Source organism: Artemia franciscana, chromosome 7, assembly GCF_032884065.1.
Source record: "Artemia franciscana chromosome 7, ASM3288406v1, whole genome shotgun sequence".
NCBI classification, from domain to species: domain Eukaryota; kingdom Metazoa; phylum Arthropoda; class Branchiopoda; order Anostraca; family Artemiidae; genus Artemia; species Artemia franciscana.
Genome location: NC_088869.1, coordinates 27,129,591 through 27,147,099, shown reverse-complemented (window position 1 = coordinate 27,147,099; position 17,509 = coordinate 27,129,591). Strand labels below are relative to the sequence as shown.

The window sequence follows — 17,509 nt, the reverse complement described above, 5'->3', positions numbered from 1 at the left end:
CACTGTCTTCCAGTTATAAATAGAATGAAAATACATAAATAACGGAATTTTATTTTATTTTTTTTCAATTAAGACCCTGAAAAAAAAACAGTTTCTCATTGTTACAATAAAAAATTCAAACCTTTATTAATGTACTTTGTGTATTTTTATTTACTAGAAACTAGCTCTTTCGTTTAGAGCTGTTTAACTCTACAGATAATCAGGCGGCACATTCAAAAGGATAAGTAAATAATTAAATGGTCTGGCAAATTAAACAGTGTCATCAGTAAGTTATTGTTCAGCTAAAGTCTTTTTTCATTTCTTCAGACTAAAGGCCATTTTTTCCCAAAGTTTCTCACTAGACAGTTGTTTTCAAACGTTTTTTTTTTGCCTTCAGTTACTATTGGCCTTGGTTCACTCTTTTCATTGTTGCGGCTGTTATTGAAACCATGATCACCAACTAAATCTTATATAAGAAGTAGAGAACAGTCTTGGAGATAATATCCTCCCTATAAGATTAGGTAACGGGCTTGTTACCTGTCCCAGCAAAAAGACCACGAAACTTAAAAGTCAGTTGGACACTCTATGCGCCATCAATGGCTCTGGAGAATCTTTATACTTTTTCCTAAAATAGATAGCCTGATTTCAAACCAAATAGCACTGTTCAGGGGTGTTTTACTATGTAACAGGCAAGAAAAACGAAGAAAACGATATTTAGAAACTATACAAGGAGTTTTATTTCAATGTGTACTTCCATAGCAAGAAATTTTGCCAAATAACTTCATGGATTTGTTATTTTAAGTTAATTAAAATCAAATTCCTGGAATGGCGTGGAGACTAAGTATTAGTATCTCCAAATAGTTATTTCGCCTGTATAACTCAACAACAAGAAGAAGAAGTTGAATCAAATTATTTCTTTCTGGGCACAGAAAAAGTTCCTTTTGAACCATTTGTGGTGCATAGTGCATCCATATATTTCGTTCGAATTTATTTAACAGACAGGTCCTCTTTCCTATCATCCATGCCGTACCTGGGATCGACCCCGTGTTTCGTATTGCCAGGCATAGATCATGTGCAATCGCAGGAAATCTTGATGCTTGGTTAATAGTCTTCCGTATTATTTTTAAATCCCAAGAAGATTCGGCTTATCTATGGACATAAGTAATTCTCAAATTTTTGATTGTTCTAATATCTAAAATGTCCTTCGTCATTCAGGGCTAGTGATCGAGTTCTAATGTTGGTGATTGTTTAATTTGTGATTGGGGTCAGCAGTGACTCTAAGCCTGGGTAAATTCGGCCTAGTCCCAAATGAGTACCTGGAGACAGAAAACGATGGATGATGGATGATTTGCCCCCAATCACGCATCACACTTCTGACCGAAGGCAGAAATTCAGAAGATCAGTAAGCTTCTCAAGAAACCTTGAGAAATCGGGGTGAAAAGCAGGTCAAACGTCAGATGATTTGATCAGGAGATCGGTACCTGAGCTTCGCGGACCATAGGTCGAGCATGCGAAAGAGTTTTTTGCATATGAAAGGAAGTTCATGTCGAAAAAAATTCATCCTAAATTTCAGCTCAAATAGTTTTTTCGAATAAATAGACCGAATAGACCAAAGCGAGCAAGGTTCAACAAATTAGCATAGACATAAATCATAAGTTAGCAACACAAATATCGTGATTCTTTACCTTCGTTTATTTAATATCCTTTGGCCTACAAGATTTTCTGTCAAAATCTTATGCAAAAATATTTATGATTATTTTGATTTTCTAGGTTAGAAGGTGGAAAAGGAGAAGTTTCGGACCGCCAGAAATAGCTCCAACAGTTCAGTATCCAGTTGATGAGAAGTTAATTGAAGATTTCTTAAAAGGGGACTACTGTCTTTATGGGGTGAGTATCTTAAATAATTGGATCAGGACTAATATGATGTCATAAAGTATTAAATGAATATTCAAAGCACCAAAACTCATGGTTGTTGGGTAACCCGCAAAGCGTAGAGCCTGATTTCATTAGCGTAGAATTATGTGCTTGTGTTTTTTTGGGCATTTTTTTTTCTTGTTATTAATGGAATAGTCTCTTGTATGGGTATTATATAAGGGTGCGCACGTTCTCAAGTGTATGCTTGCTACGGCGTCAATAAAGGAAATAGTACTTGGCTTTTTTGATTTTTTTTCCCCCTTTTATAAACTGGATGTGATATTTCTCATTTTATTTTTACTGCCTGATTGGTTTTGTTTTGTCAGATTGTGACAATTACATTGTCATAAATATTTTAGTTATTTTATTTAACGATATAAAAGATAAATAAAAATGAAATGTCAGCTACGAAGCTCTTTCAGTTCTTCCCTGCAATATCAAGGCTAATAAAAGTTGATACTACCGCTATTACTAATAACTGACTGCAGTACCAAACCGTCTGAGGCCAATACAGCTACGCACGCTCTTCCTTCATCCCAATATATTCAAAGGTTCCCTCTTTTACACCTTCTTAAGAAGTTCCCCTTTCCCTTAAATTTTCCTTACGACATCTTTCCACCCTATTCAAGGACGACCTTCTTATCGTTTGGCCCTAGACGATTGGCCGACAAAGACAATCTTTGGAAGACAATTCCTTTCTCTCATTATAGCCCTAGGCAGTGGGATTTAATCAACATCGTTTTTCGTACAGCTAGTTGTTTGAGATACGACTATTCAGTCGGGTATCCAAAACAATTTGTAGGCAATTTCTCTGGAAAACATCTAGCAAATCCTCTTTTTTGTGGAGCGCCCACGCTAATCTTGGTTCGGAGACTTACCTTCCTATTCTCCCAAACTTTTTTTTACTGTGAAAAAAAAAACACACCAGGCCTTGACTATTCTACTTTGAACATCTTCTTTACTAATAATACTAACTATGTAAGTGAAGCTGTCCACTCGATCGATCGTCTTGTGATCCAACATCACCTTTTCACCTTCACGTATTACTAGTCTTAGCAACCTAGTCTTCTTAACATTAATTTTCAAACCTTTTACTTTTCTATTTGATTCCTGGTCCTTCAATTGCCTTTGCGGTGCTATTTAGGATAAAGTAAATCAAAATGATCAATATAAATATTGGTGGAACCCAACCCGTATTAACTCTTGGTTTAATACGAAACCAGCTAGTAACCTTATTTCCTACCTTAACCACAGCAGTGTTATTCTCGTGTATTTATCTGCTACACCATATAAGGATAGGACCTTTGCTAAAGCTCTTCTATCAGCTGAATCAAACGTTTGCTCATAATCTGCAATTGAGAACTAAATGGTTTGATGGCTCAGGCACTTCTCAATTATAAACCCAAGAATGAAAAATTGTTCCATTTGTTACCCTTCCTAAAGCCATAATTTTCTTCTCTTAAAATCTTACCTACAGCATCTCTAAGTCTGAAAACTATTATAGTATTAAGGAATTTGCTTCCTATAAAACCAGGTTAATGCCTCTTATAATTACCAAACGCATTCTTATCATCTTTCTTATGGAGGGGTTTAATTAGTTTTCCTAAAATTGCTACGTAATTATCCTTTTTCAAAACTCATATTCATAATCTTCAGAACTTCTTGCTAACCTCATAAAAACCATATTTAAAAAATTCATTTACCACACTGTCAATACCTAGGAATTGAATATTTTGTTAATCCTTTTAATATTCCGACTAATTCTTCCTTACGAAATAAATCTTCCTTTGCATCCGAAGTGTCTCCAACTTTTTTCATTCTTTTCCTATAACTCTATCGCAGTTTAACACATTATCAAGATGTTTTAATCACTTCTATTTAACTCTCCTTATCGCTAATTGTGACCTCGCCCCTATCTTTAACTGGCACAAGTCCAGTCTGAGCCTCTCAATCCACGACCCAGTACAATATTTTACTATTATGCCATCTGGCTGCATCTTTCAGGTTCTCGGTAATTTCATCGATGTCCTCCACTTCAGTCATTCTTAATTTAATTTTTAGTTTATTATTTCTTTACATTCCGCTCGTTTTCATATTATCTCTCACTCATATAGTTCCTGTACTCCTCCTCTCTATTAAACATAAAGCATTTTCACTAATATTCCTAGCTGTGTTTCTGACTTTTTTCTCCTTTTTAAACTTTTTTCGCCGTCAGGGACTTCACAAACTGTTTTCCTAAAGTTGTGTTCTTGGAAAGTTTCTCTAATATTCTTATCGTGGAGTCTATAGACACGTCATTGCTTCCAGGAAGGTAGTTACCCTTCCTAAATTTCAGCTTTAAACTAAGCCCAGGTGCCACTAGATGGTCTATCTTTACTATTAACATCAATAACAACCCTCTTATATGCCCTAGTATCTTATATTGATCTTGCCAGTCTTCGGTTTTCAAAAATATTGTAATTTAGCTTAGTTGTCTTACCATCATGCGAATACCATGTTAACTTACGGGTCATTTTATGACCCAAATGCTGTTTTAGTTTTAACTAGATATTTATACCTACAGCAAGCCGCAACCATTGCTGTTTTCTTTTCCTTTACCAAATTTACTTGAGCTAGGATACCATCTGTCCCATTTTCTACTGGCCTGGGCATTAAAATTATCTAATAAAAGTATCATATTTCTACCTGGGACTCCTCCATCAGTGGGGTCCACAGGGGCATATACTACTATGTCTGATACCTTGCATTTTATAGTCATAAAATGAGCGATTTATATTCTATTATTATTACCTTCCCAAACTAAATAAGACTTGGCGGATTCCTTTTTCATCATGAACCCTACTACCTATCTACGCATCCCAGCCTTCCTGCATGAATAAATAAATTCTTTATAATCTATTTTCATATTTTCCATCCTTGGGATACGTATAGAGTTCGAAGTGTCAGAATTCGTGACTCAAAATATCGATACGATAGTTGTTTTGTTTTTTTCAACGTTGTAACATTCCAAGTTGCATCTTTCATATTCTTTAAATCGTTGACATTATTATGGCCTCGAGAAAAGGAATGGTCCAAGAATCATTACAAGGCTGGGACTAGCTCATTTTCTCAAGTCTAAACGAAGCCGGTTTAGAACCGGACAACAAGAAAGCCCCTCGGACTTCCAGTTTAATGGAGGTCTTGTGCAATCCTGGGCCCATCTTGATCCCAACATGGTTTTCCTTACTTGATGATGCTCTTCTATCTGCAAGAGTAGAAATCGTGTGCAGACAATCTCAAACCTGTTACCTCTGACCCATTAAATATTCATGCCTACAAATAATATTCAACTATGGGGAGGCAACCCTTACTTAATAAGTTAGGAAGGAAGAAGTTTTTCTGCCTAAAAAAACCGCCAAAATAGACTAAACCCAGAAGAATTATGTATTCATCAAAGTCCAGTACAAATGGTGTGTCGTTTACTAGGCCATAATTTCCTTGGGGAGTGCAACTCCTCAAGGTCATCCTGCAGCGCTGTTATTAGTCACAGTTTGGGTTAGGGAAACTCGCGAAATGTCAAAGTTGATGCCACTATGAGGCCAAGCAAACAGGATTTGCCTGTCAGAGATAGAGACGGAGAAAGAAACTATTGGCGGAATGGAGACTCCAAACCATCTCACCGCACCAGAGCAGCTCCAACACCTTATGCCCAGCCTTTCCTCGCCAGGGAACTGTCAGGGCTAGTAGAGGCATAAAAGCTGATAGAAACTGGAAATAATATTTGGAATGAATTTCGGAGGACGGTATACTTTTTACTGAATTACAGGTATTTAGTTGAAACAACTACTCCTGTTTGATATTGCCATTTCAGATTTTTAACTATGCTAATTTTCTGAGTGCTGACGAGTTTCTTCAGTTATTTTTAAAACTGAAATAGCAACATCTTCGAGATAAAATCATGTCTTTATCCTTGTCCAAATGGACTTCACTGTCAAGTCATGTATCTAGCTATATGCCTGTGTCTAAGCTTAGATGCCCCGTTAGACATACACGCATATAGACATCGTTTGACAAAAAATTGAATTGCATATAAAAAAGGTTGGCGATAATAGAAGCTTGTTGATTGGCTGAAATTGGAATCTTCGAGTTCTAAGCCGCAGGATTGGATGCTTCGCTGCAACTCATTCAGAGAAGCAGTGAATATTAAGTGTGAGTGGGGACTGCCTTGACGAGTGTCTGTGCAAGGATGTCTAGCCTGACGTACAACGGAATGCACCTTAAACTACTATATTTTATAAAGTACCATCTATAAATTGCTCATAATTTTAAATAATTTGAAACATATTTTAAAAGTATACGCAATCAGAAGAATTTATGCTGGAAAATGATAAGATTTTGCTAGTTCCACCAAATTCCACCAGGCTATAATCTCAGGTTTGTCAAATCTTGACAAGCCCGGGATGCGTAAGAATCAGCGAAGGATGACATATTTCCTCACTTATAAAGAAACAAAGAGACGAAAATGAGAAAGCTAAAACAGACATAAAGATAAAATTACCTATAAAATAAATTGATACTGATTAGTAGTAAGGACTTAAATCTAGATTGTAAAGTTCAACATTTTATATTAAATAGTAGCTGGGTATTGCAATCAGATCTTGACAAAAAAAAAATGTTTTTTTTTCAAAAACTTTCCATTTCATTTCGTATTCCACAGGTGCGATCCATATTTTAACATCAGCTCAGATCGAGTTTAAAAAATTTAAGATTTTTGCTAAACAACCCATCTTACATTATCTACAATAATTCAGTTTTAGACTATAACTCAGTGAAAAAGAAGGGAGATACAAATTTAAGGATTGTAAAATTACATTTGTATTTACAAATATAAGTAAAATATCCAGTTTTTATATAAGGCTTATCACCTAATGGCTTATTTGTGTTTGCGCATCATTGAAATTAACCAAAGAACAATTCAGACAAGTGTCGTGTTTCGTTTCCAGTTGATGTAAAAAAACAAAAGAAAAAAATACATCCAAAGGAAACTTTCCTCTGATAATATTAAATATAAAGAACAATAATACAAATCAAGGTAACTGCACGAGGGGATGGAAAATACCTAATCGAAGGTAAGCCTCTTCTTTTAGCTTGACACCCAACTGGTATAGCTCGACCTAACATTCGAATAATCTTTCGATTTCTATACCAACGAGACAGATATAAAAGGTATGTACAGAAACCAAAATACAATGTTCTATACTGTCCTGCATATCACTAGTATTAAAAACGGGTGCCAATTTCCTTTGCTTGTAATTTTTTTCTTGCGTTTTCTTGTATTGTCTTTTCTATTAATGGTATGTGAATAGGGTTTGACATGTTTAACATGGCTCAGTAAGTTTGTCAATTTTAGGGGACTGGTTGGTGGCGATACGAGTTTTGTTATGGAAAGAAAGTAAACCAATTCCATGAGGAGGGAGATGGCACAAAAACTGTTATTCATCTTGGATCCTTTAACAGAGAAAATCATTTAAAATGGCTTCAGGATCATACAAATAAACGTCCAAAACCTCATTCAGAGAGGAAACAAGTATCCCAGTATTATACAGGGGGTAGTGTATGTGACACAACGAAAAAATCAAGAAGTGTTGAAGTGAAGCTTAAGTGCAAAGAACCTGGACTAACACAAAATGCAATTTCTTTGTACTTGCTGGAGCCTCATGAGTGTGAATATGTTCTTGGCGTTGAAGCTGGTTTCTTATGTCCCCTGATACAAGAAGCTGATGAAAATGGTGAAATTGATCTTCAAAACGTTCTTAAAAAAAAGGGTTAATTTGTGACTTTTCTATATTTTGTATTTATATAAGAGTCAAAAAATTACAGCTGTCTATCGACGTGACTAAAAAAAAGCTTCTAACTAAAAAAAATCAGAGAGAAAGTGAATAAAGTCAGTTGATGACGTTAAATGGAATATATACATATATATATATATATATATATATATATATATATATATATATATATATATATATATATATATATATATACATATATATATATATGTGTGTTGATGACGTTATATATATATATATATATATATATATATATATATATATATATATATATATATATATATATATATATATATATATATATATAGTACTAGGAGCCCAGTGGCTTCGCCACTGGATCCCGGCACGCGGCAGGCTTCTATATAAAGATTCTCACTGTCGCTTGTCTTCTAAACGCATATACTTGGAGCCTTTTCTTGATGTCATGACGTCCAAATGGACCTTAAATTAGAAGTAGCGCCTTTGTATAATTATGTGTTTTTATTGGACCTTTAACTTTTGCTTTGGCTTGTCTTTTGTCATTATGACAAAAATATTGCCGAACCTTTGTTTCTTTTAATTGTTTAAGGGGTGGGATAAAAATTTCTTCTTTTGCCTCGGCTTGTCTTTTTTTTTTTATTATGAAAGACGTATCGCCGAACCTTTGTTTCTTTTAATTGTTCAGGCGGTGAGACAAAAACTTTTTCTGTTGCTTCAACTTGTCTTTTGTCATGATTAAAGACATATCGCCGAACCTTTGTTTCTTTTAACATATTTAGATCCTCGCTGTCCAGGTTGATTTTAATTGACTCGCTCACATTTTTGGCTTCGCATGTCCTTTAACCACCCGTGTCTTTGCTTGTCATTTTCATTTTTGAATTGCTTACATGCTCGGTGTCGCATATCTTCTAACCGCGTGTTTCTGCTCTTATTTTTCAGTTCTGTATTTGCTCTTCATATTCATTTTTGGGTCGCTCACATGATCGGTTTCACATGTCTTCTAACTGCGTGTGTCTTTGCTCTTCGTTTTCATTTTTGACACGCCGCCGCTTTTCGTCTAACCGCATGCGTCTTTGCTCTTTATTTTAATTTTTGCCTTGCTTACGTGCTCGGTGTCGTATGCTTCCTAACTGCGTGTTTCTTCGCTCTTCATTTCATTTTTAACACGCTCTAATTGTCGTTTTCGCAACCGCAGAGTCGTCATCCATGCAGGCCTAACCTGATCTTTTGTCTTTACTAATTTCATATGAATGGGCTCCTTATATAAAAATACCGACAAGGATTTCAAACAAGTCATCAGCATTAATTGACAATAATTTTTCATCACTGCGCTCCATTAAGGACGAAGTACTGCTTTCTGATACCTCTGACCATTTCCCATTTGCAGCTTTGGTTCCAATCCTCCAAAATCTACAAAGATTAGTCCCCCAGGATAAACTGAAATTCTGTTGCTCACCAGTGGAGCTGGATAAATCGAAAGAAAATCGTGATAAATCTTCTTGGGACTTCTCTTTACCAGAAAATATTAATTTGGGTAATTATTACAATATATTTGGCAGGTTTTATGACACTTAAGGAAGAATTTCATGTCTTAGAAATTCTCGATCAAAAAGATCAACAACCATAGCTCCCTGCTTAACATCTGGAGTCCTCAGGTCAATAAAAAGGAAGCAGAACTTCTGGAAAGAGTATAAAAACAGATCGAGTGATGCTAAGTTAGATCATTTAAGTTGTACCGTATTACACTGAAATCAATTATTCGCAGAGTTAAAACAGTATGTTATACAGAGATTTGTCGATTGTGGTAAAAATATAAAGAAGACGTGGGACGTGATAAGGAAGTTAGCTGGCCATCCCTAAAGCCAAAAGGTCTTCTTATTCTCTCATTGTAGACGATCAACTTGTCACAGAAAAGGACCAAACATGATACCATATGAAAAAATTCTTTACGTAGACAGTGAAAAAAGGAACTACTAATAGCATTTCTTATTGCTCAATGTCACAGTCTTGGAAGCAGTTCCGAGGCCCCTCATGCTCGAAATTGGTAGTTCTTGAGGTAGTTACGGTACAGGGATTTAGAAATATTGTTTTGTCTTTAAAAACTCTTCAGGAGATTTTGACCAAATTTCTGCTAAAGTATATAACCCTTCCATCGATTATCATCCCAACTTATCATTTGATTAATAGGTCTTTTCTACTAGGAGGATTTCCCCAACGTCTTATACTGATGCGTGTGATAGATCTCTTTAAAATAGGTGACCGTAAGGATCCTGAGACTACAGGCCGATCTCTCTTTTGTCGGCGTTCTCTAAGATATTTGAAAGGCCAATGCTCAAACGTCTGGTGAGCATCAGTTTGGGTTTCGCGCAAAGTATTCTACAGAACATGCTTGTAATAGACTTTTCAGTTTTTACGTCGATCTTTAGATTTTAATCTTATTCCTGCAGCCATTTTTCTTTATATAAAGAAAGCTTTTGACAGCCTTGCACACAAGATCCTTATTGGTAAACTTTTTAATCATGGTGTGGGTAGGCAAGCATTGTCTTGGTTCTCTTCATACCTCACTGACAGATCTATCCCCATGGAAGATACAGAAAACAAGTTCCAATTAGATACAGAGTACCCCAAGGTTCTATTCGCGGGCCAACCCTCTTCCTCATCTATGTGAACGACCTCTAGCGACTTTTTAACACGCTGTGGATTGTGTCAAAAATTTGACTCTCAGACTACGTCGGTGTTCACATATGATAGTCGAGAAGAATTGATAGCATTTGCAGATGACACTACTCTAGGTGCTGTGGCTCTGAATGAATCATCCCTTATTCTAAAGCTTCAAGTAATCACTGAGAAGATACTCAATTGGTTTGACATAAATCAACTAGCTTTGAATCTAAAAAAGCCGTACATTTTATTTTTTTCTCGTAAAGGCGAGCTGTCCCACAATTACTGATCTTCCTACACCAAGAGGTTCCATAAGTTGCCCCCAGGATCGATATGTGTGATTCCTGGGAATTTTTTTAGATGAAAATTTATCGTTTAAGTGGCATGTTCACATAATAAGAGTGAACATTTCCCGTGGACTTGGAATTATCCGAAAATTAAAGCGTTTATTACCTTTTTTTTACCCTCCGTCTTTTATATGTCTCTCTCATTTACCCTTATATATGTTACTGTTCGTCTATGTGGATGTCTACATTTCCTTCCGTACTTGCTCCTGTTCACCGTCTTCATGAGAAAGTGGCAAGAGTTCTCCAGTCGAGTACACACATTCCTGTTGACCTCCATAAGATTAGAGGTATTTATGTTGTATCTCTATCTTCGTTAGTACATCAATACTTCCAGTTAGATCTCCCATGTTGTTTTTCTGGACTACTTCAACTAGTAGGGGAAGTGAATTTATACACAGTTCGAAACTGGGAGGATTTGGTGATTCCGGCTACTTCCTCGGTTCATTTGTACTTCAGTCTGGCCGTGATGGTGGGGCGTGCTTCGAACTTGGTTCCTTTGAGACTTGGCTGTCACGAACACTTGGCTCCTTTAAGAGACGGCTGAAAAGTTTCTTATGAAAGGTAAATATTAAATAATTCTTAGTTGTTTTATGGTTTAATTTTTTCGCGGTTGTTGTTTCGTTCGCGTTGGATCCTCGATGACGGAGAGAATTTTAAATTGTTTTTTATTGTCGGATGATAGGAGGGTCGCTGTTTCGTGGGAACTGTCGGTGAGTTGGTTTCTTTTCCTTGTGGGTTCATATTTAGACGTTGTATAGCATCTATATGCCAAGTTTACACATTAGTTATTTATTCTATGTCTGTTCCCAAGTAACGGGCCATTGAACCTTTTGGGATATTACTTTTGCTATTGTTATTTTATGGAAACAAATAGAACTTGAATAGGATTTTTCTCTTTTTCTTACTTTTGTCACTGGGTCGGACAAAAGAATAATTGCCATCAAAATGGACATTTTCATCCGAAATTGGATTAAAAAAAAGGGAACTACCACATAGAAGGCCATGCTGCCTTACTTGAAAGATATTGTTGGATTTGAATTCTGTAATGGATCCCGAAATCTATTTTATCGCACAAGCCCATGAGAACAATAAAGTTGAGATTTCTGACTTTTTTCAAAAGTCATTCAACCAGAGGAAAATACCTGACCCAGATTCGGCAAAGAGGCATTTCCAAAGAAAAAAATGACGCAATTGTATAGAAATTATACCCAATGATGCCGAGCAAAAGGCAATAATTTTGTAAAAATTTCCGCTCACATTTGTTCCAGACTCGACAACAGACGAAGATGACCCATATGGAGAAAATTAAAGTCAGATTGTGCATATTCCTCAAAATCTGGTATGCTAGAAGGTGCGTTATTATTGCGAACTTTTTTTTTAAATTGTAATCAAGTATAGATGCTTGGCAGTTGAATCTCATGTTGACCTCGCTAGGAAAACATAGACAAAACTTAGTATCTACCTTTTTTTTACATTTTAAAATATACAACGGATTTGTAATTGGTATATTTGGAATCAGTGAATTATTTTCTATTTTTGTGACATTTCAAGGCATTAGAAATGGTATTGCAACAGAAACAGTTTCAAAAAGTTACGTTATTGCTTTTGTCTCATAACTTACTCAAATGTGGATATTAGGGTTTGTCGGAGGACAGCCAAAATATTTAATTTGATAAGCTTAAATGCTCCATTGAATATATAGCGATTAAATATATTGGTTTTAAGTATCCAAAATTGAATTGAAAACAACAGCATTAGTAACATTCAGCAACATCAACACTTACAGCCTTTCTTGATAGCGCCCATTACTAGAATTTTTCGACTGGAATTTTTAAACCTTAGTTTCAATGATTTACTTCAAAACAATCTATTTTGAATATACATTACTTTTTATAAATAAAGAATAGGGCTCAAGATTGCCCGACTCACTTTTTGTGCCTATAGAAACACCCCTATAAGTCCAAAAATATTTCACATAAATCACACCATTAGATTCAACGTATCTGAGAAATCCACAATAGAGATTACAAGCTCCGATCTGCAAAAACGTAGAATCTTCCCCAGGGGTTATGGTGTCGAACCAATGATGGTAAAACATCACAAGAGGGCTTATTTGAACGGATATTCATAGTTCTAGTGCTCTTTTTAAGTGACCAAAAAGATTGGAGGGCTACTAGATTCCCTTTCCTATCCCTTTCTCCCAAAAACTTTGAGATAGTAGTTTTTTCAGCATAGTTCAAATGTTCCAAAACTAGAACTTTAAGATATAAAATGCACCCATTGTTTACATCTTGTATTTGTTATTGGGAAGTGTACAGAACTTTCTCAGGTGGGATGATGGAGTGAATTTTGTGCTTGGGATGGAGTTTCACAGTGATAATTTTCTGTTGGGAGGGAAACTTGCATGGGTGGAATTACAGGGAATGTTTTTTTCACGGAGGGGTTTGAAAAAATTTTTATATGAAATTCTTTTTAGTTGTCTTGTTTTTTCTTTGCCAACTTAATTCTGCATCGTTCCGAGGCAATTATCCATTGGAAATTCTTAGCGTTTTAATTTCTGGGAAAAAAATTCTATGGAAAGGGATTTCTGAAATGATTGGAAAAAATAAATGATTAGATCTGAAAGTCTAGCAAAGATGGAATAGCATGGAACGATTTTTTAAGGGAGATGTATATTTTTGTGGTAGAAACTTTCCTCGGAGGATTTTCCCATGAAAAGAAGCAATTTTCAAATGGGGTAGTACAAATTTACCGATGCCTTTTGAAAAAGATCAGCAATTAAATAAAAATTCAATTGAAAGTAATCAGCAACATTAAAACTAAAAATTTACAAATATTGTTCCATAAATGAAGAGGTTGTCTCCTCTTCAATACTTTGCTCTTTGCTCTAAAGTTTGACTGTCAATCCCAATTTCTTAGGAATGTCTCTTGTAACACAAGGGCCTTTTAATGAGTATGGGAAGCTTTTTTTAATGCTAAAACCTTTATCGTGAAAAAGAAGGAAGTGGGGTAATCCCTTCGTATACGGTATAATTTTTGTTTGTTTTTAGTTTTAAAGTTGCTTCTTAAGTTCAGTTGCAAAAAAAAATTTTTTGTATTTAATTCACCATAAAAAGGCGATTCTTTTATTCAGTATCATCAATATTTAAGTTCTTATTCTTTGGTTTATGACAAGTACTAATATTTACCATTCACCTCCTTTATAAGTCCCTTAAACTTTCTCTGAAAGGCTCGCCCTAATGCCCTTTTTCATTTTACTCAATAGCAAATACTATATGTAAGCAATGGACGAATTGTATAACTTAAAGCTCTGGCCCAGAAAGCTGAGGGGGGGGGTGTGACATCCCCAGATACATAGCTGTGGACCATTCAACTATGCTGAACAACATAGGTGGGTCATAAATAGTGACGAAAACCACGCTGCCTTTCTATCACAAACATCAAAAACAAGAACAACAAATAGGGAATTCTTTTTGTAAGACTATGGAATTCTAATTTGAATGGATGTTTTCGGCCTATGTTCCTGCGCCGTCCTCAGCAAACCATAAACAAATGAAAGAAGAAAGACTTACAACAACATACAGCTAATAAAACTAAAATGAAAAATTTTTAAAACAGTCCTAGTATCCTTATTTAAGCGAAGTTCAACCAGGATGGATAAATAAAATGAGGTGAAACAAGGCTGTTTATTGAAATGAAAGAAGAATAATTAAAAACACGTTTTTATTGCAAATCTTGCCTTTTTGGTTGCTAACCCCAAAGATCTTTTTGTAATTGGTTTTGTGTTAATGTCTACTGATTTTTTTATATATATTTTATATGATTATTTTTAATTAAATTTGTGTATAGGGTATTTACTGAATATTCCCCCAAGTCCGTATTTAAGGAAATATTATTATTATTCTTAATTATCATTTCAATTGCTTCTCGAACTGCCTGCTTAATACTTAGGTCATTGCTAATAAGGATAGATTCTTCAAAAAGTATTTTGTGGCTAGGATTTTCAGAAACATGGCTTCTTAAAGTAGAATATAAAAAAAACATTAGCAATATTAGAACTTAGAGCTTTGGTGATACCGTGTCATCTTTATGCTATTGGAGGCGTTTCTCTAAATTCTGATGAGTTCTACCTACATAGTATTAGCCACAGTCGCATGGTATTTGATAGACCCTTCTTTGGCGTGTAACTGGGGTTTTATCTTTACCAGAATTTAGGAAATTTATGATTTTGAAATTATCGGTAAATACTACATACAGATTATTTGGTGAGCAAACTTTTTTAAGGTTCTTAGCTATTTTTCAGGTGCATGGGTGGCAAATTATGTTTGAGAGCTTATCAGGATTCTCACATGGTAATTTACCATTGATTTTACGGGAGTGTCTTTTCAGTCTTTGGTTAATTGTATTGTTAAAAAATAAGACAGGATACCCATTTGAAAAAGTATATACCTGAGTTCTGCTGTGATGAGGGAAATGGAACAAATGTTTAGGGCACGATCGACGAGAGAGATTACGACAGCTCTTTTAACTTGTGGGGGATGGTTTGATTTAAAATGCAAATATCTGTTTATCTATGCTGCGAATAATGAACATATCTGAGAATGAAATTTTATTTACAATTTCAATTTCTAAGGTAAATTATAAGCTTCTATCATATGCATTAACGTAATCTAAAAAAACCCTAAGTTCATTTCCCCCATAATTCCGAAGTGCAATTACGTTATCCATGTAACGTCCCCAAAAGATGTGTTTCAAGAAATATGAACTTAACGCCCAATTTTCAATATGTTCTACATAAATATTAGGCAGTAACCCGGAGAGGGGTGTTCCCATCGGCAAGCCCTTTATAGCAAATAAAAAGAAAGTAAAATAAAGGTAAAAAGAATTACGGAATTCGAAATGTATGGAATACTTGTTACAGAGTTTAACCAAGGTCATTAAAATCTCGCAATCTATTCCTGTTGTTGAAACTTCTATTAAATGATAATTTTCATTCATTTTATTTTCTAATACTTGCTTAGCTACTGCTACATCAATATTTGTATATACAGAGATAATGTTATAAATGCTTATAATTGTATTTTCTGAGATACTTACGCTTTTCAGTTTTTCGACTAAATATACCGAATTACATATGTACGAGCTTTGAGAATAAAGCAATATTTTAAAGGGTGTATATAGCCATTTTCCAATATTGGAGGCGGGGGCTTTCGTACAAGCTACGATGGACCTTAAGGAATGCCTTACTTGTGCAATTTTGATACATCATCAAAATTCTGGACAAAAGCTACCACGAGGATAAAACATAGAAAAAAAAATTATTAGATTAAGGTATTAGCGACGGTTTATAATGAGCTTAAAATTGAATTCCGAGTAAAGCGATTGTTATATTCGGAAAAAGCATAACATAAGTCATCGGGTGTTATGTTTACCTTATTCATAAAAGGTAATATAACTAGCAATATAGAAAACAAGGGTTCTAGAACACGTCATTAGTCAATCCAATTTACCCCATTTTCAATTGAATTCACACCATTTTAAATAAAAATTACCAACATTTTTACATTTTCTCGAATCAGGAGCTTTAAGATCAAAACAGGTCTTGTGAAATAAGGGTTTGATACATATTTTACTTATTTTAAGTACTTCATATATACTACTGATAAAATGTAATAATTTAACGTGGTTCAATATTTAGTGGATTGTTCGATATCAATATCTAGATAATCATTATAATTTTTCCCTTTTTTTCAACAACCTTTAAATTCATATCTATATCAATTTTTTTCAATTTCTTTTGAAAATTAGTTGCTGTAGAATCAAACCGTTTCGATGCAAAGATATCAACTGCATCATCTTTAAAATTAAGAGTAACAACAAGTTAATTTTCATATTTAGTTTTTACACATTTCAATTGCTTTAATTTCCTATTCAATTCCTAGATCCAAGTCTTCTTTTTTAAGGGTTCGATTACATATATTTTCCATTTTAATTTCTCTTAAAGTTTCAGGCGATGACTTTATTAGATACATTTCTTCTGAATCGAAAATGATTTTTATTATCTTTGACCTTGGCTTTCATCCCAAAAATATTTCACTCGGTGAAATATTTCTGGGAAAAATGGACCAATACTTGTTTCTTATCTTCTAGCAGGGTACGCCCGCCTAAAGTCTCAGGCAGGTTGACCAAGAATTTAAAATTGACATAGGACCGTTAGATTGCCTGGAACGAGAAGTAAACTAGGCACGCCTACCTATTAGTCCAGGACTTTTAGGGTTTGACCCGGACAAAATTGCAATATAAACGAAAATGATACCAAAATGATCAGAAAAAAATTCTGTACAACATACTAAAAGTCCCCATAAATCCGAGTGGGGCGAGTACCCGAAAAACAGGGGAAAAGGGGGAAATGCGGGGGAAAATGGGAAAAATGCCGAACATGACCAGAAAATAGTTTAAAGTGAGTTTTCTGGGGTTTTCACATACGCTGATTACGAAATTGACATCTAAAATTCAATATAGAAAAAGAGTACTACGGAAAACGGGGGAACAGGGGAAAGAGGGGAGAAAAGAGAAGAATACAGGGTAGGGGTAGAAAGCGGTTTGAAATATATTTTCTGGGGTATTCCTATCTGGTGATTACGAAATTGAGAAATAAAATGATATAAAAAAATCAATTAACATAAAACGGGGAAATGGGGGGGGGGGAGGGGAAAAGGGAAATATACAGGGTAGGGGTAGAAAGCATGTGGAAATGTGTTTTCTGGGGTTTTTCTATCTGCTGGTCACGAAACTGACCCC

General features: G+C 35.0%; 2 protein-coding genes and 1 pseudogene across 2 annotated transcripts in view; 2 read left to right on the top strand and 1 right to left on the bottom strand.

The window, feature by feature from the left end:
* The window catches only part of LOC136029083 (endoplasmic reticulum lectin 1-like), a 39,255-nt pseudogene extending 31,760 nt beyond the window's left edge, over nt 1-7,495 (top strand).
* LOC136029082 (endoplasmic reticulum lectin 1-like) overlaps nt 1-17,509 on the bottom strand; it is a gene marked incomplete in the record, with an annotated part of 524,377 nt that overhangs the window by 171,643 nt on the left and 335,225 nt on the right.
* LOC136029653 (endoplasmic reticulum lectin 1-like) lies at nt 5,466-7,702 on the top strand. Its single transcript, XM_065708154.1, has 2 exons — nt 5,466-5,615; nt 7,283-7,702. Exons 1-2 carry the CDS (start codon nt 5,466-5,468, stop codon nt 7,700-7,702), a joined length of 570 nt encoding a protein of 189 aa, XP_065564226.1.